The sequence below is a fragment of the Leopardus geoffroyi genome, chromosome B1 (genome assembly GCF_018350155.1).
Source record: "Leopardus geoffroyi isolate Oge1 chromosome B1, O.geoffroyi_Oge1_pat1.0, whole genome shotgun sequence".
Classification (NCBI taxonomy): Eukaryota; Metazoa; Chordata; class Mammalia; order Carnivora; family Felidae; genus Leopardus; species Leopardus geoffroyi.
In genome coordinates this window covers 137,928,115-137,954,529 of record NC_059327.1, presented here as the reverse complement: position 1 = coordinate 137,954,529, position 26,415 = coordinate 137,928,115, and the positions used below count along the sequence as shown (strand labels likewise).

Sequence of the window (26,415 nt, the reverse complement as noted above, 5' to 3'; positions counted from 1 at the left end):
CCCCGAGATCACGACCTGAGCCGAAGTCGGAAGCCCAACCAACTGAGCCACCCAGGTGCCCCTGCACAGCTATTTTAGTAGCTCCTTTTTCCGCAGCCATGCGGCAAGCACCCTCACATACGCAGTTCGAATGTCGGCAGGCCAGGCTGAACACCAGAAGGGCTGACTGCTGGAGAATCTGTGCTTATCAGGAACCACCGTTAGCACTTTTGAAAAGATCTGTGCAGAATCCGCGGCTATGATACCCATATAGGTGAAGGGTAAGAAAGAGGTGAAGAAGGCCAAAGGAAGTACCTGAAAATTACCAAGTAAGGTCATTCCAAAGGAAGCCAGACACAGCGCCACCAATCCACTAATATTCAGCCATGGATTTAAAACCTTTGGTTTCAGTTGTATGAAGCGCAGAACAGCTACCACAAGTGCTGGGGACAAAACAAAATGTTAAAGTTTAAAAATCTCAGTCACACAGCCAGACTGTGAGGCAGAGTTCTTCTAAAGCCACAACGTGCAAGATTAAAGTTTTTGTCATGGTGCATTTTTATTTTGTATTTATTTTTTAAGATGTTTATTTATTTAGTTTGAGAGAGAGAAAAAGCACGAGCAGGGGAGGGGCAGAGAGATGGCAGAGAATCCCCAACAGGCTCCACACTCTGTGCAGAGCCTGACGTGGAGCTCGATCCCACCAACTGTGAGATCATGACCTGAACCAAAACCAAGAGTCGGATGCTTAACCAACTTGAGTCACCCGGGCGACCCTCGTCAAGGTACATTTTTAAGTCTCTGAAGTGACAGACAATTAAAAAAATTTTTTTTAAACTTTATTCATTTTTGAGAGACAGAGAGAGACAGAGCATGAGCGGGGAAGGGCTAGAGAGAGAGGGAGACCCAGAATCCGAAGCAGGCTCCAGGCTCTGAGCTGTCCGCACAGAGCCCGACGCGGGGCTCGAACCCACGAACCGTGAGATCATGACCTGAGCCGAAGTCAGACGCTCAACCGACTGAGCCACCCAGGCGCCCCGATAGGCAATTGTTAAAAGAAATTTTTCATGCAATGCTTATGATTATTTGGATGTTTTATCATGCCTAACAAGAGGGAAGGAGAGAGGGGCTGAAGCCGCTGGGGCTGTATGTTATCGGGCGGTGCAAGGGTGACAAGCTGCTATTAGCGTTGTCCTCGGGGTTTTCAACACCAGGTCAGTACAGGACACACTGGCTTAGGAGAACATCGCAGAGGCCTGACACAACAAATAAGACAGGGATAAAGACAGCTGGCACGAGAATTCACTAATTCAACCACCCTTAAGTTTAACCGTGTCAGAACAGACATGGCAGGAAAGCAGAGGAAAGAAGACATGGTTCCACCTCTAGACAAACCTGCTGGTCCCTGCACCAGAAATCATTCTCGGGGACAGGAAGGAAGACAAGGCAAGTGTACAGCTCCCTTCATTACTGCTTTATCCCTTCTTCCCTCTAATTCTACCGGAGGTATCCATTGTCAAAGGACAAAGATAGTTGACCTAAATTAGAGCAGTTACGGTAACCAAATTACGAAATCTGAATTTTAACATGGCCGATTTGGGAGTTTGGTATGTACTAAAAATCACACTGATTATACTAATAAAGCTCAATTCTTCTATGATGTTACTCATTTAAAAAGACCACCCCATCTTTTGAAGCATATTGTTATGAGGGAATCTGAGAGAGAATGAAGGAAGTTACCTAAATTTCAAGCCTGACTTCTAATAGTAACCCTGAGGGCAGCCCATACTCAAGCCACTCATGTAAGAATCCCCTTTTATTAATTGCTTAATGCAGAGATACTTTCATGTTTGTACAAAGTGCTGGGAGAGGTTAGTCTACAAACAAGACAAAAAATACTTGCAGTTAATATAAATTATATCTACATATAAGGAAATGAACTTACTACTTCCTAAGGCAATTTATTTTGACATTAAAGTTTAGCAGGGAAGACAGAAATCCAAGAATTACCCTATTGATACAGCAATTAAGTAAGTAATTATTTGCTAAATGTTTTATCTTCATTATAGGCCCTTATTAATAGTCATTAATAAAGAAAACCCATCCATAAATTTGCATTTCCTAAATCTACTGAATTTCATAGTTTCAAGCTACAAAGTTAAGCTCAGCAAGTTGATTTTCAGTTCCAGGTACCTCGATCAAAGAGTGGTATGCAACTTGGTTAATATTTGGATTTTAGAGGGGCGCCTGAGTGGCTCAGTTAGTTAAGCATCCGACTCTTAATTTCAGCTCAGGTCATGATCTCCTGGTTCATGAGACAGAGCCCTGCATCAGGCTCTGTGCTGACAGCATGGTACCTGCTTGGGATTTTCTCTCCCTCTCTCTCTGCCCCTGTCCTGCTCACTCTTTCTCTCTCAAAATAAATAAATAAACATTCTAAAAAATACTTGGATTTTAGAAACAAAATAACAATAAACCATAATTTATTAAATGTCAAATTGTTTAGCTCTGGTTTAGCTTTTAGTATATTCACATTTTATCTAATTCCCACTAGTGGTCATAGAATTAGTAAATGATACACTTGAGTTGACAATAGTCCAACCCTAATGGTTTGAGTGACCTAGTTAGAAGTTATATCTGAAGTCTATTAATAGTGACAACTATCCTAGAGGATGAAAAAAATCAGCACAACGTCTTGCTACTTTTGAGGATGGGAATAGGAGGAGGAAGTAAGGAGAGGAGAAATTCCATGTAAGCCCTCTGACACAAAGTGATCATCAGATAAAGAGGTCACTAGATTAAGACCAGAAGCCTCAACACAGGGCACCATGGGAGACACTTGCTATTAATTGTGTATGGATATTAGGGCCTAATGACAAAATACCAAGGCAGCACATTTCATTTCTTTTAAAAATGACTAGTGAAAAGTTTTGCTCTGGCAACCATCTTGATGTCATTCAGTTTGGGGGGATAGGATTGTACTAGAATTTGGCTTAAGCCCTAAAACATGGCTGAAGCAGACACAGAAGCTCTTCATGTTGACCCACCCAGTCAATTTGGTCCACTGTGCCCAGATGATGAGGGTCAGGCCATTCTCTGTTAGTCATTTCTGCCCAGGAAACACAGGACATGTATCATCTTTTGGTCCCAGCACTGGTAGCCTTCCCATTGTAATATGATGATAAATCATTTTATCATGAACAGATGATGAAATTAAGCAGGAAACAGAAACCTACTCGGAGACATGAATTTGAGTCAACCCTCTTAACTTCCAGAACAACAGTCCCAACACCACACTATGCCCTCTTTACCTATTAACCCCATTATTAATCACCTTGGACTAGGCAAAATTTCCTTTAAAAATAGATTCTGTGGGTGCCTGGGTGGCTCCGTCAGGACAGCATATGACTCTTGACCTTAGGATTGTGAGTTCCAACTCCATGAAGGGCATAGAGGGTTACATTAAAAAAAAAAAAAAACAAAAAAAAAAGATTCTAGGTGAAGGTTTAAGGTGCTGGAATTAGTAAGATTCTGGTCCTTTAACAGTTTTATTAACAGGTTTAATGGAGGCAGATTCAGATTATTGGTTACAAAGTCTTTTTTTCAACCAAGAAGTGATTTATACACCCTTGAAAAAGACTTACTGGCAGTGGGGTGATTTCAAAGCCGTCTTTATATATGATGACTTTTTTTTTTTAACTACATTGATGTTCTAATCAGAAGATACATCTTTTAGTTTCATTAAACATTTTAGATTTCATGAATAGTTTTAGAAAAGATTTTTAAAAATTTTTAAAGTTTTTTAGTTTTTATTTTTTTACTTTGAGAGAGACAGAACACTAGCAGGGGAGGGGCAGAGAGGCAGGGAATCCCAAGCAGACTCTACACCATTGGTGCAGAGCCAGACATGGGGCCTGAACTCACAAACCGTGAGATCATGACCTGAGCCGAAATCAAGTCTGACGCTCAATTGAATGAGCCACCTAGGCGGCTCAATTGAATGAGCCACCTAGGCGCCTCGGGAAAGATTTTTAAAACCCACCTTTCTGTTGTTTATGGTATTTAGAACAGTCCTTTGCTGTATGTGTCCCCTGTTTATCTATTTAAAAAAAACACAGATATTAGAATAATTGCTTATTTTCTTTACTAACCTTTTTCTTTTGAGGCTAACTGGGTTTTATTTATTTATTTATTTATTTATTTATTTATTTATTTATTTGGCTCCACACCCAATGTGGGGCTTGAACTCACAACCCTGAGATCGAGAATTGCATGATTCACCAACTGAGCCAGCCAGGCGCCCTTTGTTGGGCTTTTAAAGTTCAAACTCAAAATAGCAGCTCTTCATTGCAGTTCTAAACTGGTGCCTGGCCAAATTCTTTTCTGATTTGTTTAGTTTTATTGTTTATGCATCAATAATTCCTATTTATGACCGCAATAGAACACGGGAATCAATGTGCTTCGGCTGAAGAAGGGGGAACAGCTGCTGCTGGGTGACTGAAATCATTCAGCTCTCAGCTTTATCCTCACAACCTCTCCCTGGCAGAAAAGAATATTCCTTTCAAGAAATTTGTCTCAGGTCTCTTTTCTCCCCAGGAGAGATCGAAAGCGTGGATTCAGGACAAAGTGCAAAACTAATTGCGTAGAGAAAACAATTGAGTTTGATCTTTGATTAGTACATCAAAAAGACAGAAGATCTTTGCTAACTGATTTTAACAAATGCTACACTGGCTCATTTGTAGACTGTAAATTATAATCCATACGGCTGCCAAAAAAGCAATGATTTATAGGCAGTCCAGGTTGTTTCTTAAAGTCAGTTATGCCGTCTAAAGTAATAGTCCGAGGTCTGGCAGGGACAGCCCTGGGGAGATGGAAGGCCTCCGCCATTTCGAGCAAGAATCATTTGTAAATGGATTCCTCCTCACTCCCAGAGTTGATAAATAAATGACTGTTGGTTTCCTCCCACTGCACACTAATCTTCATCAGTTTCGTGTCTACCAGATGGCACTACAAATGATGGAAGATAATAAAGAATAAACCCTGGATACTGCAATACCTCAGAGCAAGAGCTAGTAAAGGCTTATTAAGTGCTTCTTGCTGGAACAGGGGAGGACCAGGGAATAAGATGATGACGAATGTCATCTGGAAGAGGGGAACTTGTTTTCATTACTCTGTTTTTGGAAATGCTTTTACAATTAGTTAATCATAAGCTTTATCACTGGATAAATGTGCGAGCTGTGCAAATTGACATTTTTAAGATTACACACTAAAGACAACTGGGAAGTATCAATTTGTCTTAAGAATATGAGGGAAGCAATATGTAGCTTCCAACATGTTCATTGGTTTCTTTAAAGCCCAAATGGAGGACAAACAGCTTGTGACAGCTTTTAATAAGGACAGTCTCCTGTGTATCGTGATTAGATGAGGTAGTATTTGCAAAGCACTTAGCACTGTGCCTGGAATATAAATGACTGCTATTAATTACTGGTATTATTGCACCCCGTGGGGAAGACCATATGACTAGGTACCAACCTGCAGGCCTGTGTGGTGTGACTGCAGACTGGCTGGGAAAGGTCCCTGACCCTGCAATTCAAGATCCTCTCTCAGGGCTTTGCATTCTGTTAAATGCAGAGATCTCCTCAGCAGTCACTTATGCTTTGGTATGATTAGGTCTTTTCAGAAAAGTGGTGTCAAGGGTAGAAAAAAAAGAGTGAGTGTTAAAGCTCATGGTAGCTGAGGCTGAAGGCAGTGAAGACAAAACTCGCCTGACTGGGGCAGGCACTGGTGCCCACATGGGCACCAGCTGCGGTAAGAACCGCCCTTTGAAGAGTTGGGGAATAGCTGGGACATGAAAATCCTATTAAAGCTAAAATCCTGTTAATGCTGCCTATTGAGGGCATGAAGAGAAGAGCTTCTTCAAAGACTCAGCAATGTCAGCATTAGGGTTATATCTAACCTTCTCCTTAGTGGTGGCATAGCAGCCCATGCCTGATAGACACTTCCTGCTTAGACAAATGGGCTATATGTTTTGGGGAAGCCTGGGTGGTGAAAGGCTTTGACCCAAATAGAGTTAGGTCTGGGGAGGAATCTTATTAACTGCAGGAAAGCCCTGCAGTGTGCTTCTCGTCGAACTCTGCAGGTTCCAGAGAGGCCTCTTGGGCCTCACTGGGAACATTCTCCATGTGTCTCATGTCTTGAGCCTTCTAAACTAAGATTGTGCCTGTGTTGCATGTTGGACCAACTGTCTCCCTTGATTTTCCAGTGGGTTTTATAGGACTTTCGTTTCCCAAAGCAAACATTTAAAAATAGCATCTTAAGGGGCACTTGGGTGGCTCAGTCAGTTAAGCATCCAACTTCAGCTCAGGTCATGATCTCACAGTTCATGAGTTCGAGCTCTGCGCAGGGCTCTGTGCTGACAGCTGCGTCTGGAGCCTGCTTCGGATTCTGTGTCTCCCTCTCTCTCTCCCCTTCCCTCGCTCATGCTCTGTCTCTCTCTCTCTCAAAAATGAATAAACATTAAAAAAATTAAAAAATAAAAATAGCATCTTAAGAATGAGTGGAACTCTCTGCGGGTGGAGTTCTACATAAAATAAATAACGGGTCACCTTTTGGGGGAGAGATGCCACAAACGCCGATGATTCCCTCAGGAATAACATCATCTTTCTTTCTTACTTGGAGTGAAACTCTCACCATCCAAAAGAACCATTTCCAGAAAACTTTTGTTGAAAATTTCACTGGCCCATCACCCACAGCATGCCAATGGTGATAGTTAGCTGACGCTTTGAAAGACACTGAGGAGACTGGCCTTGGGGAAATGGTATACAAGGTCAACATGGACAAGGACAGAGAGCATGGCTGGTTCCCTCGACCCTCAGGGAAGCACTCACAGAACAAAGGGGCCAGGATATGAAATGATGGTCTTGGGCCCTGAAGAAAAGGTGTGGAACTGGGACCAGACATAAGTACTAAAGGTTCTTTCCTTTTTTTTTAAACCTACATCTCCATTTGCCATCTTGGTATGCATCTGTGTACGGGAGACTGAGTCACCCATGTTAATGCTGACCTTTAGATTAAAAAAATTTTTTTTTTTCCAACGTTTATTTATTTTTGGGACAGAGAGAGACAGAGCATGAACGGGGAAGGGGCAGAGAGAGAGGGAGACATAGAATCGGAAACAGGCTCCAGGCTCTGAGCCATCAGCCCAGAGCCTGACGCGGGGCTCGAACTCACAGACCGCGAGATCGTGACCTGGCTGAAGTCGGACGCTTAACCGACTGCGCCACCCAGGCGCCCCATAGATTTAAAGACCATATCTACACACATCAAGATTTATCACAAAGCCTATGCATTTGTCATCCTTGCCAGTGAAGAAATAAGTGTGGCATTCTTTTTAATGCAAATGTATTATACAATATTATATTCTTCTCATGCTGGATTTTATGGCACGTGAAATATATTATTTCATGCGGCAAAAGAAATAAAGTCAAGAATACACTGAAACGATGAAGATGGTGAAAATGTAAGGTAAAACAAAAAGCCAGCTTCAGCATGTTGACATGATACCCAATTATCAACTAAGCTAACCATGCTTTTGATATAGGTTTGGGAGAAATAAAGAAGAAATGTACCAAAGCATATAAAGCATTCTTTACTTTCTTCTTACCTAGGAATGCTGCCATGTTCATAACTTGACTAAACACACAGCTTGCAGGAGGTTCATCACCTGCAATACTTAAAAATTATGACATGTTTTATTATTATTGTATTAAAATCTGTCACCTACAATATACTGAATGTCTGCGTGTCCCTTCAAAATTCATATGTTGAAATCCTAACTCCCAATGTGATACTATCAGGAGGTGGGGACTTTGGGAGTTACTTAGGTCATGAGGGTAGAAGCCGTTCCCAGCGGAATTAGTGCCCTTGTAAAATAGATTCCAGGGGCGCCTGGGTGGCTCAGTCGGTGAAGTGTCCGACTTCAGCTCAGGTCATGATCTCACAGCTCATGAGTTCGAGCCCCACATCAGGCTCTGTGCTGACAGGTCAGAGCCTGGAGCCTGCTTCAGATTCTGTGTCTACCTCTCTCTCTGCCCCTCTCCTTCTCATGCTCTGTCGCTCTGTCTCTCAGTCTCTCAAAAATAAATAAATGTTAAAAAAAAATTTTTTAAAGAGAATCCAGAGGACTGTCTCATCCTCCTTCTGCTGCATGAGGACACGATGAAAAGATGGCCATCTGCAACCCAGAAGAGGGCCCTCATCGACACTTGACTGCTGGTACCCTGATGGACCTCCAGTGTCTACAGCTGGGAGACATAACTTTTTGTGGACAAGCCTCCCAGTCTATGCTACTTTGTTACAGTAGCCCAAACTAAGACACTCTCTCAACCTGTAAGATCCTACAGATCGGAGGAAAGCTATCAGGTTACCTTATATATGGTGCGTGCTTCACACCAGGTTTCCTGGAAAACAAAAAACATAAGTTAAAGTACAGTCAGTGCAGAGTCTAACCTCACCAGCGGCAAAATTTTTGTTAAGTCTATTAATAAATAATCAATTACCCAGAGATCAACTTTACCTTTCAGCTGAATTTAATGGGAAAATTTTGTCATCTTCCACAGCTATAAAGTATCTGTGAAGAAAAAACAACCTAAGTTTATAAAACAAAGACATTTTTTAAAAAAGACTTGTTTCCCAGAATGACTAGACTAACCACATTAAATCATATTCATTGTTTTTTTTTTTAACTGGGAAAAATCTCTTTTACTATGTTTACCTATACTCTGGTTTCTCTTCAGATCGCATGACTCTTTCACCTTTTACTATGTTTACCTATAGATCACTTAGCTCTTTAAAGTTCAAATGTGATTACTAACACTATTTCTTTAATTTTTAAAACACTCCCCAAATTAATGGTAATCATTATAATCTGGAAACTGGAAAACAAAGAAATGAGACCTTATAACCTTGGGCAAACTGAAGTACAATTAGAATTCAAATTTTCTAATTTCTCAGGAGTACATGTTCACCTCTATTAGTGAACTGCAAGGAACCAAAATAATTTGCCGGAAGGGAAATAGTACTTGAAATAATAAGCAAGTGTAGGAGTGTTCTGTGATAAGCCAAGACTTATAATGTAATGATACCCATTTTATAAACATACCAAGCCCAGTCACACACAATCACTAGACTATGAACTGGACTGTGAGTGGAATCCTTGGCATGTTAGTATAATGAGCAAATCTTGCAAATAATGAATCCGTATCATCAGTTTATAGAATGTTCGTTACTGAAAGAACACAGGAACACAAAATAAGACCAGCAGTCTTCACTACCTGCTTTGCATTATTTATTACTCACTCTAGCTATTTACTTTGGGTGACTGAAGGAGGGAGGAGAAATGGAGACTTTAGCAAGGTTGAATTAGTAAACATTATTTTAAAGTATTTCTAACCGCGTTTCTACATCAAAACTACATTCCTATCTACATTGCAACCCAAGTCCTTAAGTAATGAATGAAGAGAATACTCACACTATCCATAATCCAGCTGAAGTAAACAAAGTAAATACAAGAGGTAAAAACATCCATACACTGCATTTCTTCCCATCCATGCCTGTACCACTGAAATGAAATCAACAGGTATTAACAACCAAGGCAAAAATTTATCTCAATCGTTCAGGACTGAAAGGAAGTTCACTCTAACTGAAAAGAATTTATGAATAAAAACTGAAAGTACTTTATGAAATCATGATCCAAATCAATTACTGCCACTTACTCATGTGGAAATCCCTTGAGCAGTTAATGTGGATGATTGTTATCTAGAATTGGCTTAAATATTCCAGAGCCTTAGTTGAGAAACAAAGGGGAAATTTCTCACAAACACATTTATCCTTATACAAGCATCAATGTTTTTTAAAAAGGACAAAAGGGCTTGGGTTAGGACTTTCAGAAGGGCTAGGTACCAAAGGCTTATTCCAATCTACTTTTAGTGCTATTATTAACATTTATGGATTTATGGTTCTATGGATCTGGCATGTACATATGTCTACAGCTTGGCAGACAAGAGTCCTGGAAACAAATGGTTACTAAATAAATTAGCAGTTCAGGAGGAAATGACAAATGCTTTGCAAATCTGAACTTTTCTCATGGTATGTTATTGAGCAACTATCTCAGAAGACTCTAAAGATGAATGTTCTGGAAAACAGTGCATTGTGTATAATTTTAAATGAACTCCAACGAACACAGTGGGGAAAAAGAGCAGATGCCAGGCATTCTGGATGTTATATTTGAAAGCAAAAATAAATGAATAAAAAAATTCCCCACAAAAATGAAGTAAGAGAAGCTAAGCTCTAAGAGTGTCTATGAGAAAGCGACCTGGCACACAGACCCGACACACAGAAGAATAATGTAATTAATAGGTTTCTCTAAAGAGGTATCACTGCTCATTATTTTGGGTGATTATTATAGGGAACCACAACTTGTAACAGATTGTTACAAGTTTGAACCAGCACTGCCACATATCTGAGCGCTTCCCTGATATTTGCTTTTGCATGCTGACACTCCCTGGACCTTCCAAATACTGAGGTCAGAGAAAAAAACATGGCCCTCCCTTGAGGATAGCCATGAGGTGCCAGAAAGGTCTTGGTTATCAGAACTGACCTACCTGATAAGGCAGATCTTTCAGGTGAGGGGACAGACACCTGACCCTAATAATATGCCTTTGAACAGTCATGCTGTAGTCTAAACAGCCATCTGGGTAGGGATGTTAAATAAATGACAGAATCTAGGAGTTGAAAGACATTAGAGCCACTTTCAATCAATTTAATCCAGTCTAATCCAATCCAATCCAATTCACGAGTATTGACATTCTGCTTGTGCCAGGTACGACACCAGGTGGTGGACATGACTGAGGTAAAGTCTAATGAATATAACTATACACAACAGTCTATACAATATATAAAAGCTATTGTATGAACTGATGAGGCGTGGCTACCCAGTTTATATAATGTAGAAGGATGATGAACATTTTAAGTATACCCACTATGGCTAGTCAAGTCAGTATCTATTCATTTATTTATGTCCAGAAAATCGTGGGTTTATAACAAAGCTATCCATTTGGCTAACAAAAAATAATTTAATCATTAGCCAAGAAGTAGAGTGAGTACAGAAAATGGGAATGTTGATTGAGCATGTCAACCAACTATTCTAGATCTGCCCCTAATAGGATGCTCTGACAGGATGAGTACAGATGAAATGGTTACACTGGAATAAGAGTCAAGAGACCTAGTTTTCAACGTTAGCTTTGCCCATAATCAACTCTATGGGCCTTGGCTAGTTACTTAAATCTGTAATACCATCTCCCCATCTTGCTGCATGAAGACCGAATTTTAAAAGAGGCATCAAAGACTGAGGCCTCACAGGGTGGTAGTACTCTGGAGGTAACCCAAGCCCAATATTTTTGCAGTAACAGAATGCTCCAATGTACCCAGAATCATCAGTCCATGAGGAACTCACCCTTCTTAACCATTTTTACAACAGACTGGTAAATAAACCAAAGCCAACTGGTTAATTACAGTGAAAAATGCAACTGCCAAATGGACAGATACTCACACTGGTTTCCTTTATAGGAACAGCTATATGGGAAATGAAAATTTGGAAGCAGGAAAGTAGAATGAAGAGAGTTATCGAGATAATTCTAAGACCGTGGCATCAAGCTACAATAGTTTTATGCGCTCATTTCCTTTAAAGGGAAGCAGTTTAGTGGAACGGAAACGGTATGGCAGTGCATTGGACTGAAATCCACCTCTGTCGCTCAGTACTTGTGTGATCTCTGGCAAGTTATGTCATCTCTTAAGCCTTTGTAATTGTGGTGATGACTTCTATTTGGTAGGGTTGTGCTGAGGATTAATGACGACACAGGTAGAGCACCTCACACATAACACGTGCTCTGTAAGGGGCAGCCCGGCCAACTAGAACTGATATCTTTCAATATGCATTGCTCTTGTTATTTTATCGTGAAAGCATCTAAGGTGGCTAATGGCTACCCTCCTAAATTATTTTATCTTTACTAGTTTAATTCTCATACAGCAAACTTGCATCCAAATTCCGGGAAAACCATACTGTATTGCTTGCCTAATGATAGATGAAATTGCCCTTTCTTAACTTAAAGGGATGCCTCGGAGGTGAAAAGAGTAAGTCGATAGATAATTGTATTACTACCTTCCAGTGGAACTACTTAGGAGCTTCTTCAGAATTTTCACATTAGTTATGCCTTTTTGGGGGGCAGGTGGTGGTAATGGCAAACTCACATGCTATTGTAAGAAATAACACGCAGAGATCCCGTATATGCTTCACTCTATCTCTCCAATGGTAACATCCAGTATAACTACAGTACAACAACCAAGATATTGACATTGATACAATCCTTGACTTCATCCATATTTCACCAGTTTTATATGTACTCCTTTCTGTGTGTGTATTTAGTGTTATGCAATTTTTCATGAGTAGATATGTACGATCACCACCACAGTCAACTTATAAAACATACAGTTGTTCCTAAAAGGGGAGCCAATATGACATGAGTTACATCACCTCAAAAATTCCTTTTGTTGCCCTTTTATAACCACACACACTTTCCTCTCCCACACCCTTCTTTCTAATCTCTGGCAACCACTAATCTTTTCTCCATTTATATAATTTTATCATTTCAAAATGTTATACAAATGGAATCATATAATATGCAACCTTTGGGATTGGCTTTTGTCACTCAACATAATTCCCTGGAGATGCATCTAAGGTTTGTGTTCATTAGTAGTTTGGTACCTTTTATCATTGGGTACTATTCTATGGTATGGATCTACAAATTTGTTTATTCATCCATTACAGGACATCTGGGTTGTTTCAAGTTTTGTTTGTTTGTTTGTTTGTTATTAAACAAATTTTTTTTAACGTTCATTCATTTTTGAGACAGAGAGAGACAGAGCATGAATGGGGGAGGGTCAGAGAGACAGGGAGACACAGAATCTGAAACAGGTTCCAGGCTCTGAGCTGTCAGCACAGAGCCCGACACGGGGCTTGAACTCACGGACCACGAGATCATGACCTGAGCCAAAGTCGGCCGCCTAACTGACTGAGCCACCCAGGCGCCCCATGTTATTTTAGAGAGAGAGGGAGAGAGCACACATGAGTGGGGCAGATGGGCAGAAGGAAAGAGAATCTCAAGCAGACTCCATGCTCAGCACGAAGCCCAACATGGGGCTGGATCCCATGACTCTGGTATTATGACCTGAGCTGAAATCAAGAGTCAGACGTTCAACTGACTGAGGCACTCAGGCACCCCTCAAGTTTTGGGTTATTGCAAATACAGAAGCTATAGAACACTAGTGTATGGGTGTTTGTGCCAATGTAAGTTTTTATTTCTCTGGACTAAATGCCCACGATTGCCAAGTACTGGGTTGTATAACGGCATGTTTAGTTTTAAAGAATCTGTCAAACTTTTTCCAGAATTGTTGCATCATTTTACAATGCACATGGACTCCAATTTCTCCACACCCTCAGCAATATTTATTTTCTGTTTATTTAGTAGTAGCTGCCCCAATGGGTATGAAGGGGTATCTCATTGTGAATTTGATTTGCATTTCCCTAATAATTAGTGATGCTGATTATATTTTCATGTGCTTATTGCCATTTACATTTCTTCTTTGGAAAAATGTCGACTCATACCTTTTGCACATTTGTATTAAAAATTTTTTCATCTTTGTGTGTGTGTGAGAGAGACAGAGAGAGAGAGAGAGCAAGCTGGAGAGGGGCAGAGAGAGAGGGAGACACAGAATTGGAAGCAGGCTCCAGGCTCTGAGTTGTCAGCACAGAGCCTGATGCGGGGCTCAAACTCACAAGCCATGAGATTATGACCTGAGGTGAAGTCAGACACTTAACCGACTGAGCCCCCCGCCAGGTGCCCCTGCACATTTTTAAATTGGGTTGTTTTGGGGCGCCTGGGTGGCGCAGTCGGTTAAGCGTCGGACTTCAGCCAGGTCACGATCTCGCGGTCCGTGAGTTCGAGCCCCGCGTCAGGCTCTGGGCTGATGGCTCAGAGCCTGGAGCCTGTTTCCGATTCTGTGTCTCCCTCTCTCTCTGCCCCTCCCCCGTTCATGCTTTGTCTCTCTCTGTCCCCAAAAAAATAAATAAACGTTGAAAAAAAAAATTAAATTGGGTTGTTTGGTTTTACTGTTGTTGAGTGCTGGGAGATCTTTATATATTAACATATATTCATTAATTCCTGGATATTAATCCCTTATCAGATATATGATTTATAAATTCTTCTCCCATTATGTGAGTTGCCTTTTCATTCTGTTGATAGTGTCCCTTGATGCACCAAAGTTTTAAATTTTTATGAAGTCCACTGTATCTATTTTTTCTTTTGTTGTCTGTGCTTTTGCTATTCTATCCAAGAAATTATTGTCAAATCCAACATAACTTCGCCCTATGTTTTATTGTAAGTGTTTTATAGTTTTAGCTCTTGCTATTTAGGTATTTGATCCATTTTGAGTTAATTTTTTGCATATGGTGCAAGTAACTTCATTCATTTGCATTTCCAGAGCCATTTGTTTAAAAGACTCATTTCCCCCATTGAATGGTCTTAGCACTTAACAGGGTCTTTTGCAGAGCAAAAGTTTACATTTTTTTTTAAATTTCATTTTTTAAAATTTACATCCAAATTAGTTAGCATATAGTGCAACAATGATTTCAGGAGTAGATTCCTTAGTGCCCCTTACCCATTTAGCCCATTCCCCCCTCCCACACCCCCTCCAGTAACCCTCTGTTTGTTCTCCATATTTATGAGTCTCTTCTGTTTTGTCCCCCTCTCTGTTTTTATATTATTTTTGTTTTCCTTCCCTTATGTTCATCTGTTTTGTCTCTTAAAGTCCTCATATGAGTGGAGTCATATTTGTCTTTCTCTAATTTCACTTAGCACAATACCCTTCAGTTCCATCCATGTAGTTGCAAATGGCAAGATTTCATTCTTTTTGATTGCCGAGTAATACTCCATTGTATATATATACCTCATCTTCTTTATCCATTCATCCATCGATGGCCATTTGGGCTCTTTCCATACTTGGGCTATTGTTGATAGTGCTGCTATAAACATGGGGGTGCATGTGTCCCTTCGAAACAGCACACCTGTATCCTGTGGATAAATGCCTAGTAGTGCAATTGCTGGGTCATAGGGTAGTTCTATTTTTAGTTTTTTGAGGAACCTCCATACTGTTTTCCAGAGCGGCTGCACCAGCTTGCATTCCCATACATTTTTTTTTTAAGTAAGCTCTATGCCCAACATGGGGCTTGAACTCATGACCCTGAGATCAAGAGCCACATGGTCTATTGCCTGAGCCAGCCAGGCACCATTAGCTGTGTCTTTTTAAACTTTAGATCTCTATTGTCTTACTGAAGTGGGTTAGACCCTAGGCAGTTTACAAATGACTTTGACAAGGATTAGGAAATATGTGATGATCCAAGTCAGTTTTCTGAAATAAGTAAAGGAAGATTCTCGTAATGAAGAACATATACTTTAGTCATATACACTCTACTATGCCAGGTTCTTTTGGCAACTGACAAATATGAGCTTAAGAACAGAACAATGAAGTGTGTATGTGAAGGTGGGGAAAGTTCTCTTCCCTATATCTCCTTCCTATCCATCTTTGTGTTATCATGGAGACCAGAAGATGAGAGGAAAAAGCTTTCCGGACCAGTTGCTGGTATTGTTAACCTATCAGTGCCCCATCTGACATATCTTGGTCCCGTTACTTCTTTCTCCCTCCCTGGTAGGGCTGTATTAACCGAAGAAGAGGACTCTGTTACATATATTTTTCCTTTCTTGTCCAAAATAATTTGTTTGTCCTTCCTTAGCCCATACGCAGCTTATAATGTGACCAAAGAATCTGCAGTACAGAAACAACACCGACACATTCTCTACTCTCGGTGCTGGAGGAGGATTCTGGAGATGCCAGGAAATAACATTTGCTTTGGTTAGGTTTCCTAATACGTTGTGAGCTGTTCTGGATCGAAAAGTTTCGATATTTGACTGGAAGTTCCTCTGCTAAGAATAAATGAGTAGATCGATTAAATTAACTCTCTTCACTGCCTCAATCTTATCTGAGAATTAGAAGTTAAAACTGAGATGAGTCTCTTTCTTCTCTCCGTCCAGACACCATTAAAATAAACTGGTCCATTGCTTCCAGTCCCATTAGAAAATGTCACTAAACTTTACTTACATTTCCTAGCAAGGGCACATTCCACTCTTTTCCCTGAGCTGTAGCAACACAGTACCTACCAGCTAAGAGAGTACATTTTACCTTGACTTTTTAAGGAAAGGGGGGGGGGGTGTGGAAGGAATACTCCATACTCCCAAGAGAGTTTTATCTTTGCATTCTGAATTATACTTCTTTTTTATTTCTGTGTTCTATTTACTCCAATGATGTTATATTCCAATAATACTTCATAGTAAAAAATTTAGGATTGTTCCCACATCCAAAATGGTAAAGTATATCTGGAACAATGGCACCTAATTAGTTTCTAATAAAAGGAGGAAAAGAGCCAAAATTGCACAAACCTTCTTGAAAGGGTTCTGGCATTTAGATTTGGTTTGGGAGGCTCTCCTCCAAATGGTATCATTTATCCAAATGATTTGCAAAGCTGTTATCCAGATGGTCAAATCCTCCTAGAGAGCCAATACTAGCTCTCTGTACTCTCTGTACATTTCTATTGTGTGTTCTTTTCTCCCAATAAATATTCCCAAAGTTTGAGTGATCTTCACTCTCTTTCACCCACTCTGTGGCAAGAGTGAGACTCTTCAACACAGAGTCAGAAGCTGAAAATCCCCATCTGCCCCCTGAAGCTTTCATTCTTCCTCAGAACCTGAACTGTATCAAACATTTGTGGTGGCTCCCACTGCTGACACTTCTGTTCTTCTGTAAGTCTTCTAGCTGTAAACTCTCAAGAGAATACCTGGCCATTTGAAAATTTACAATCTCGCGGAAGCAAACAAAGTGTTACTTTAAGCACACTTTAACTCGGACGCCTAAGACTCCGACTACTTTAACTGATTCGAAAAAGGGGTCTTGATAAAGTTGAGGTCATATAATTATGATGTACTTTTATCATCAAATTCCAAACAGATGGTTCTTACAGTAGAACCTCACGAAGCTACTGAAGTCAAAGAATATACCACTCTGTTCCCAGTGATACGCCTTGAAGACAAATTTCCTGTTCTATCAGGCGATGGTAAAACCCCTCCAATCTACAAACGAAAAAGTAAAGCCCAATTGGATCATCTTCACTTATACATTTTGAAACCTTACTGGTGTGAAACCACTTATAATAAAATGACCCTAAAGTTGAGATAATATTTTCTGGGGCTGGAAAGGATTTGTCTGTTATGATTCAGAAGGATTTTGCACAACCTAGGCTAACAGTGAGGAGGTAGCTATAGTTCGAGGACTCTGGAGCCAGATTCACCATGTCTTTGAATTCCAGCCCTGCCACCTACTGGTTGTGCGGGCTTGGTTGTTAAGCCCTCTCTTTGCCTCGGTTTCTTCATCACTCAAGTGGGAATAATAATGGTACTTACTCATGGGTTTTTATGAGGGTTGGAGATATACGTAAAGCACTGATAACTACCTAGCATTTGATGGCTTTTCAATAAATGTTAACTATATTCTGCTGCAAGTGATGTTTGGGATCTTCAGTAATCTTTTTTTCACTTGGTAATTTATCAGGAAATGAGCTCCCTGCCAAAGCAATTTTTCTTTCTCTTCTCAGGGCCAGCTGGAATGGAACAGGAAAGATTAACGAGTCACCCACTAAAAACTGGGATTATCACAGTGTCTGTGAACCATGAGCATCCTTGCTTTTTTTTTTTTTTTTTTTAACCTTCTGGGAATCTTATTTTCCAGTTGTATCATGGAGAAATGTGAAAGGCTTGTGTTATTTTGTAATTCATTTACAATTATGAAGGGTAATGACAAGAACTACTTGTTTTGTTTTGCTCAAATGTTTACAGGCTCTCAGATAGAAATCAGCATGGGCAACCAGCTCTTATGCTGACAGTAAATTCTGCTTTCACTAAGTCCGAAGTTTGGGAAAGCGTAATTTGAGTGACCTGGTGTCACCCTAAGATATATGACTTCCTTTAATGGGATGTACACAATATTTTTCAATCTATGAGGTCAATTTTGTCCCAAAATAATTTTCATGAGCATTGGCAAGAGACGATATATTAATTAGTAAAAGATTTCTACAAAATATTACCATCTCCAAAAGAACACGATGATTTTTTTTTTATTTTTTTCATGTTTCTTTAATTTTGAGAGAAAGAGAGACAGAGCACGAGCAGGGCGGAGGCAGAAAGAGAGGGAGTACAGAATCTGAAGCAGGCTCCAGGCTCTGAGCTGTCAGCACAGAGCCTGACACGGGGCTTGAACCCACAAACCGCGAGTTCATGACCTGAGACAAAATCATACGGTCACCAGAGCTGAGCCACCCAGGTGCCCAAGAATATGATGATTTGTAAGTAAAACCATGGTGACTGGTTTTTCCCCAGTGCTCTCTTGATTTCTAAAAGCAATCACCATCATTCAACTGACAGATCACTACAGGGATCCTCTCATGCTAGTGGCCCAAAGAACTCTTTCTCTCAGAAATAGATGGTTGACACTGTCCCCACACCATTTATAGAGTAATCCCAGAAAGAATCCCCTCCTACCAGTATTTCAGTTTGATAATATCTTCTCAGAATTTCTATGCCAAGATTCTCCCCGGAGTCCACTTATGTCTTTAACAGTATTTCAAAATATCGCCCACGTGACAGATTTATTGCCAACCCACCAGTCATTTATCCTCTTTTTCTTAGCTAACAGAGTCTTCTTTTATTCAGGAGTGCAATGTGTTCATCCCTGACTGGTGTAAGTCATAACTGGTGTAAGCCAACCATAGCTATCTCACTCCTGTGATGAGTATCTTCCCAGACCCCTTGAACCTGGCCAATAAGAGTCAAGGGGAAGTCTACTTACTGAATAGCAAATGGGAAGGGTTTGCATCCCTGACAATGAAAAGCTCCTTTTCTTCCACTCTTCTCCTTTCCTACTTGGGAGGCTGGTGTTAAAATATACCATAGAGCCGTTAGCCATAAGACAACAAACACGAAGATCCAAAGACGACACACTGACGATGGCAGAGGAGAAGATGAAAAGAACGGACTCCTCGATAACAACATCGAGACATTGCCCCAAGCTCTCGATATCACAAGACACCAAAATTCTTGTAATGTGAATCAAGTAAGCCTTTGTTACATTATTACTGTAGGTTGGAAAGCACCAGAATCCATTCTCCCTTCTTCCATTATAACTGGGCAAGTGACTGCTCAGCTACACTCTAATTAGCAGCCTCCCTCTCAAGTAAGGGTGGGGGGGAGGGGCCTATTTGTAGGTTCTCTCCAATGGATATGAGTGAATAGTATTCATGTGATAATAGTGTAGCATCATACGATTATAGCATTGTGTTATATAGGAAAAGGTCTCTATTTTCTAGAGACACATACCGAAGCCTTTAGGGATTGACTGTAACAATGTCTAAAATTTACTTTGAAAAACTTCACCAACTGGGTGATGAAAAACTTCTGAAATTGAGTGGTGATGGTTGCACAACTTTATGAATGTAATTAATGCCACTGAGTTGTGTTCTTAAAAATGGTTAAGGGGCGCCTGGGTGGCTCAGTGGGTTGAGCGTCCGACTTCGGCTCAGGTCATGATCTCACGGTCTGTGAGTTCGAGCCCTGCGTCGGGCTCTGTGCTGACAGCTCAGAGCCTGGAGCCTGTTTCAGATTCTGTGTCTCCCTCTCTCTGACCTTCCCCCGTTCATGCTCTGTCTCTCTCTGTCCCAAAAATAAACATTAAAAAAAAAAAAGGTTAAAATGGCAGAATTTACGTTATATATATTTCACCATAATAAAAATAAGTATAAAAAATAGCACATCAAAAAAAGACACACATTAGGATATCTATTATCAAAAAAAACCACCAAAAAAAAAAAAAAAAACAAACCCCAGAAAATAACAAGCGGTGGCAAAGAAACTCTTGTGCACTGTTGCTGGGAAAATAAAATGGGACAGCTGCTGTGAAAAACAGCGTGGAAGTTCCTCGTGGAACTTCCTCAAAAAATTAAACATAGTATTCACATATGATCCAGTAATTTCATTTCTGGCTATATACCATAAGGATTGAAGGCAGAGACTTGAAGAGATAGCTCCACATCCATATTCACAGCAGCGTTTTTCACAAGAGCCAGAAGATGGAAGCAATCTAAATGCCCACCGATGGGCAAATGGATAAACAAAATGTGGTCTATGCATACAATATAATGTTACTCAGCCTTGCAGAGGAAGGAAATTATGCCACGTGCTACAACATGGCTGACCCTTGAGGACATTATATTAAATGAAATAAGCCAGTCACAGGAGGGCAAAGAATGTATGACTGCACTTCTAGGGTACTTCCAGGGTAGTCACATTCATAGAGACAGAAAGTAGAATGGGTTGCCAAGGGCTGGGGAGAAAGGGGGAACGAGGAGTTCACGTTTAATGGGTACAGAGTTTCTAGTTTTGTAAGACAAAAAGAGTTCTGGAGACGGGTGATGGTGATGGTTGCACAACAGTGTGAATGTACTTCATGCCCCTGAACTACGCACTCAAAATGGTTAAATTGGTAGATTTTATGTTATGATATTTTATCACAATTAAAAAAAAATAGACACAAGGAAAATGTCTTGCAAAAATCTGGTCTTGGGGGCGCCTGGGTGGTTCAGTCCGTGAAGCATCCGATTCTTGATTTTGGCTCAGGTCACGCATGATCTCATGGTTTGTGAGATAGAGCCCTGTGTCAGGCTCTGTGCTGAAGGCATGGAGCCTGCTTGGGATTCTCTCCTTCCTCTTTCTCTGCCCCTTCCCTGCTCACACTCCGTCTCTCTTTCAAAAATAAACAAACATTAAAAAAACCCTGATCTGAGAAAACAAAGTTTCTTGATTCTTTAAAAAGAAGAAAGAAAGAAAGAAAGAAAGAAAGAAAGAAAGAAAGAAAGAAAAAAAAAAAGAAAGAAAGAAAAGGAAGGAAGGAAGGAAGGAAGGAAAAGAGAAAGAAAGGGAAAGAAAGAAAGAAAGAAAGAAAGAAAGAAAGAAAGAAAGAAAGACGGAGGAAAAGAAAACAAAACTGTCATCTGATATGTCTGACTTGGAAAGCAGATCATCTTCTTATTTTGCTTATAACTTTGTGAGAAATGGCTGAAAAGAGCCTGCATATTAGTGTGAATTATCTGTTCTTGTTCTTAGTATGAATTATAAGAAAGAGACTAGCCTAGGACAGAAGAGACTGCTTTGCAGAGAGACAGATGCAAAAGAAGGAAGGAGTTTAGAAACTTGGAGCTTTGAAAGGCTGGAAAAGCCAGTGGCTTCTGCACCTCAAATGGCATGAGATTAGAGATGAGAAAAAGCATGTTGCCGTCTTTCCAAAGTCTTTTGTCTCAGAGACCCCAGTACAGCTGCCATTAAATTGAAGGAAGGAAGCATGGAAGCAAAGAAATAAAGCAAGCTTGAGACCCATGACTTGGAAAGAACTTTGGGAGAGATTGCTGGTATGTGAACTGCCTGAAAATTAACAGATCAGAAGCCAGCAGAGTTTCTGAGGGAATTGTGGTATTTGTGAAGGTGCTACAGCCAAGCCAATAAAACCGTGTGACCGCTACACTCTCAGACCTCCAAATTCGCACCAGCAGGCAATTGAAGCATTGCAAAAGCTGTACAGTCACCAAAGATGGGGCATATCCCAACACCCACTTTAGATTTGGCTAAAGAGGATAGGCAGATGCTCCCCAAGGGCAAGGCCAAGGGGCACACAGAGCCATGATGAAGGGGGTCCCCCTGAAGGGCATATCTGGGGTACCATCAGGAACCTCCTCCTCTGCCAGGGTGGGGAGCCTTCCCATCACCTGCTCCAGGATTCCAGCACTGCTATGGGCTGGGGGCTGCTGTGTGCATTCCTTTCCCCTCTTTTGAATGGCAATTTTTAAAAATCATTTAATTGGATTTATTTAAAAAATTTTTTTTAATTTACATTTATTTATTTTTGATAGAGAGAGACAGAGCACAAGTGGGGGAGGGGCAGAGAGAGAGGGAGACACAGAATCCAAAGCAGGCTCCAGGCTCCACGCTGTCAGCTCAGAGCCTGACGCGGGGCTTGAATTCACAAACCGCAAGATCATGACCTGAGCCGAAGTTGGGTGCTTAACCAACTGAGCCACCCAGGCACCCCTTGAATTTATTTTTTTTTAATTTACATCCAAATTAGTTAGCATATAGTGCAACAATGATTTCAGGAGTAGATTCCTTAGTGCCCCTTACCCATTTAGCCCATCCCCCCTCCCCCAACCCATCCAGTAACCCTCTGTTTGTTTTCCATATTTATGAGTCTCTTATGTTTTTGCCCCCCTCCCTGTTTTTATACTATTTTCGCTTCCTTTCCCTTATGTTCATCTGTTTTGTCTCTTAAAGCCCTCACATGACTGAAGTCATAGGAGTCATTTCTCTTTCTCTAATTTCTCTTAGCATAATACCCTTCAATTCCATCCATGTAGTTTCAAGTGGCAAGATTTCATTCTTTTTGATTGCCGAGTAATACTCCATTGTATATATACCACATCTTCTTTATCCTTCATCCATTGATGGCCATTTGGGCTCTTTCCATACTTTGGCTATTGTGGATAGTATTGCTATAAACATGGGGGTGCATGTGCCCCTTCAAAACAGCACACCTGTATCCCTTGGGTAAATACCTAGTAGTGCAATCGCTGGGTCATAGGGTAGTTCTATTTTTAATTTTTTGAGGAACCTCCAGACTGCTTTCCAGAGCGGCTGCACCAGTTTGCATTCCCACCAGCAGTGCAAAAGAGATCCTCTTTCTCTGCATCCTCACCAACATCTGTTGTTGCCTGAGTTGTTAATGTTAGCCATTTTGACAGGTGTGAGGTAGTATCTCATTGTGGTTCTGATGGTTTTGATTTGTATTTCCCTGATGATGAGTGATGTTTGAGCATTTTTTCATGTGTCGGTTGATCATCTGGACGTCTTCTTTGGAGAAGTGTCTATTCATGTCTTTGGCCCATTTCTTCACTGGATTATTTGCTTTTTGGGTGTTGAGTTTGATAAGTTTATAGATTTTGGATACTAACCCTTTATCTTATATGTCGTTTGCAAATATCTTCTCCCTGAATGGCAATTTTAATCGTGGTTTTCTACCCCCTGTTCTACCATCGGACACGGACTGTGAGTGTGAGTGCAGAGGGGAGATAACTTGCCTTTCAGTTCACAGGTTGCCAGATCATTAGGAACCACACCCAAACCTGATGGAAAGGACAGTGCATTACCCAGAGATCATGGATTTTCAGGTGGTGCATTAATGGATGGATTTTGTTTGTCTCCTTGGGGATGAAGTGAGTGTGTTCTATATTGGGAAATAGGATGTTCACTGATATTTGGTGGCTGGAGGGACTGACTGTGCCCAGACTGTCAGCTGTCTAGGAAAATCTATTCTCCCCTTCTTCCCCAGTGTTCGAAGAAGAACAAGGCCTTTAGCTGCCCCAAGCCCTCTGCCCTGTGAGGCAACCATGTGACTAAATTCGTGCCAATGGGAAGGGAGCAGAAGAGATGTGTGTCACTTCCCAGCCCGGCACACACACCTCCCAAACACTCATTTTCCTCGGGTTGAGATGGTGATGACTGCAAGAAAAAAGCTATGCTGAGCATAGCCTGGCGGTCATGAACCTCTCCTCCTCCAGTGAGAGGAGACCCTCTCACACAAAGAAAACAAACTTCATTTTTAAGCCACAATATTCTTGTTCAGCTTGTTACAACAGCTGAATCTTTTATTCCAGCTGACATTCAGATACTCTGAATACATTTAGAGGTGCTCTGTTTACAGGCCAAATACCTTATCCAATACTCCACAGTATTCCATATAAAAATGACAAAGTCACTCTGTCCATGAGCAACTCGAGAGATACATGGATTCTCAGGCAAGAATAATTTACTAGAATTCTTCCCTGGTGAATAAGATGTTCCGAACAAAGAGGTGGTTCCTCTAAGTCTGTGGAAGGATTAAGGAAGGGAATGGCTTCCTTACTTAGCAGTGACCTATCTTTCATATATAATTATCACAAAAGTTTTATAAATACACACATACCTTCCCCCTAAAGAGCTAGGTCTAGCTGCATTTTATAGATCTGGAATCAAATGAATAAAAAAGGCTGGGTAACATTATTAATTTTACTTCACAGATGGCAATGAGGTGTTTACTCTCAACATGCCTAATGCAGCAGCTCTAAAGACTCTTTTCTAGACCCTCCACCATATGCAATTACTTCATGTGCCTTCCCATCCCTAAGGCAAAATACAAACACACAAAAACTCTCTAAAGCGTCCGACTACAGCTAATTGAAAATGAAATCTTTGTGCCTAAAAGTCCCCAGCCTACAGCTTTGAAAGAGCATCACGGCAAACTTTTCTGGCCCACAGTCCCAGTTCCAAGTGCCAAAAAAACCTATGACTCCTCAGGATGCTGACTCTCTCTTGCTACTCTCTGACACTAGCGCCTCAGGCTGGTTCAATGAAGAGATGCAACTAAACACTATACAAACCAGAGCAAACAAGAAAGCCCTAAAGGACAGATAGGTCCACAAAGTTCAAGAGATGGGGGCCTGAGAAGGAAATTCAGGCAGAATCCTATACGGCTAGTGGTACAATGCTAACGCGGAGAAACGCTAGGCTACTGCACGTGACCCTCAAATCCCAAACCCTGAACTTGGATGTCCTCGTCCAGCAGATCGGCAGCTGCTCAGTGGATGCTTTCCACCAAAGGTGATGGCCCTAATGATAACTCAGCCACTCTCCAACGGAGTGGGAATGCAGAACACAGCCAGAACCGTGAACCCATGTCCTGGATCCAGATTCTCCGGTTTCAAATCCAGGCTCTGCCACTTAGTTGCGGGGGGATGTTGTGCCAAGTGCTTCCCCTCCCTAAGCCTCGATTTTCTCCTCTATAGGATGGGATCATAATAGTACCTATTTCCTAGGGTTGTCTGCCATGAGGATTAAGGGCATTAATACATACATATAAGTTTCTTTTATAAGCCTATGGCAAGCACTCAATAATTGGAAGTCTATTACTATAAATAGCTGTTTTAATATCACTGATGTCCAACCCATTTGTGATCCAAGAGAAACAAGGAGAACTATAGATTTATTCCAGCTTCACGGTGACTAGGAATTCAGTGAGGAACTTGAAAGAGAATGTAGGAGAGGCTTTTTATGTTCTGTCGGGGACGCAGGGTGCGCCCTTGTACAAAAATCCTCCAAACGGTCCCTCAGAAATTATGCTGATGACTTCTTTAGAAAGACAACAACCACACGAAAGATAAGGGGCCAGAGGTTACTTTGCGGGGTCTGGACTGGTGCTGAAGAAGTTCGTACGTCATCCCGCAGCCCTCCCGCAGCCGGAAGTATGAATCAACACCTCAAGAGCCCAGACTCCCCGAAACTTCACCAGAATGAAAACCAGGGAAACCAGGGACTCGTAAAATGGTAGTTAACCGCCTGATGCCTGTTCTTCCGCAGCCAGGCTGCCATCCACGCACCTTGTACAAGGTGACCTAAAGCAGTTTCTCACTTCGTACAGTTCCCTGTCCAAAAATCTACCTGGACCAGACCTCAAAAGTTATCAGCCTTCTCCGTCTTCCTTGACCCCTCGTGCCCACAGAGGAGGTCCCTTGACGTTAACTGTAAGGCTACAGGGTATAAGTGAGGATGTGCCTGCAGGATTCAGAGCAAAACGACAAAAACGACCGATAAAGGTGGCTCTTCAGTTAAGCAACGAAGTGAAGCACACAGAGCCGTAACACAAGCCAGCCAAAGGCTTGCCAGTGTGCCGCTGAGAAGACCGGCATGTTTCTCAACTGTCCAAAGCGGCGGCTGGGGGGCCCCTTGGTGGCCATCCAGTGTCCCGTCACCAGACCGACGATACCGTGGCTTTGGTCCTGCGTTAGCCATGCAGGACGCTGCTCTCCCACGGTCGCTTTGGCCACTCACATGCCAGCTCCCTTCTGTGGCACGTCTCTCCCTTCCCATGAAGATGGGTCACGGATGAAGCCCCCCCTCCTCTCCCGGGACAGGAACTGGGGAGACACACATGCAGTCTCCCCCAAGTTCCTCTCTCTGTCCCTTCACGGCACCTGGACCAACAACCTCTCCCCCACCATGGCCTGGCTGCCCGGGTGCAGGACAACGAGCACTGAAGAACACGGTTCTACCTTTCGGGATTGCCCCCTGCCTGTGCTACTTCTCT

At 41.5% G+C, this 26,415-nt stretch overlaps 1 protein-coding gene and 1 non-coding gene across 3 annotated transcripts in view; both read right to left on the bottom strand.

The window, feature by feature from the left end:
* The window catches only part of TMEM150C (transmembrane protein 150C), a 78,077-nt gene that overhangs the window by 7,990 nt on the left and 43,672 nt on the right, over positions 1–26,415 (bottom strand). For both annotated transcript variants that reach the window (XM_045473583.1, XM_045473582.1), the window contains exons 2-6: positions 9,509–9,598; positions 8,555–8,608; positions 8,406–8,438; positions 7,643–7,710; positions 295–422 (exon numbers count right to left, since the gene is read on the bottom strand). In XM_045473583.1, the coding sequence (XP_045329539.1) occupies positions 295–422; positions 7,643–7,710; positions 8,406–8,438; positions 8,555–8,608; positions 9,509–9,588 (363 nt within the window). In that variant the 5' untranslated portion in view covers positions 9,589–9,598. The remainder of the gene's footprint in view (positions 1–294; positions 423–7,642; positions 7,711–8,405; positions 8,439–8,554; positions 8,609–9,508; positions 9,599–26,415) is intronic.
* On the bottom strand, positions 929–1,013 carry TRNAR-UCG. The gene has a single exon. It is a non-coding gene; the product is annotated as a tRNA-Arg (tRNA).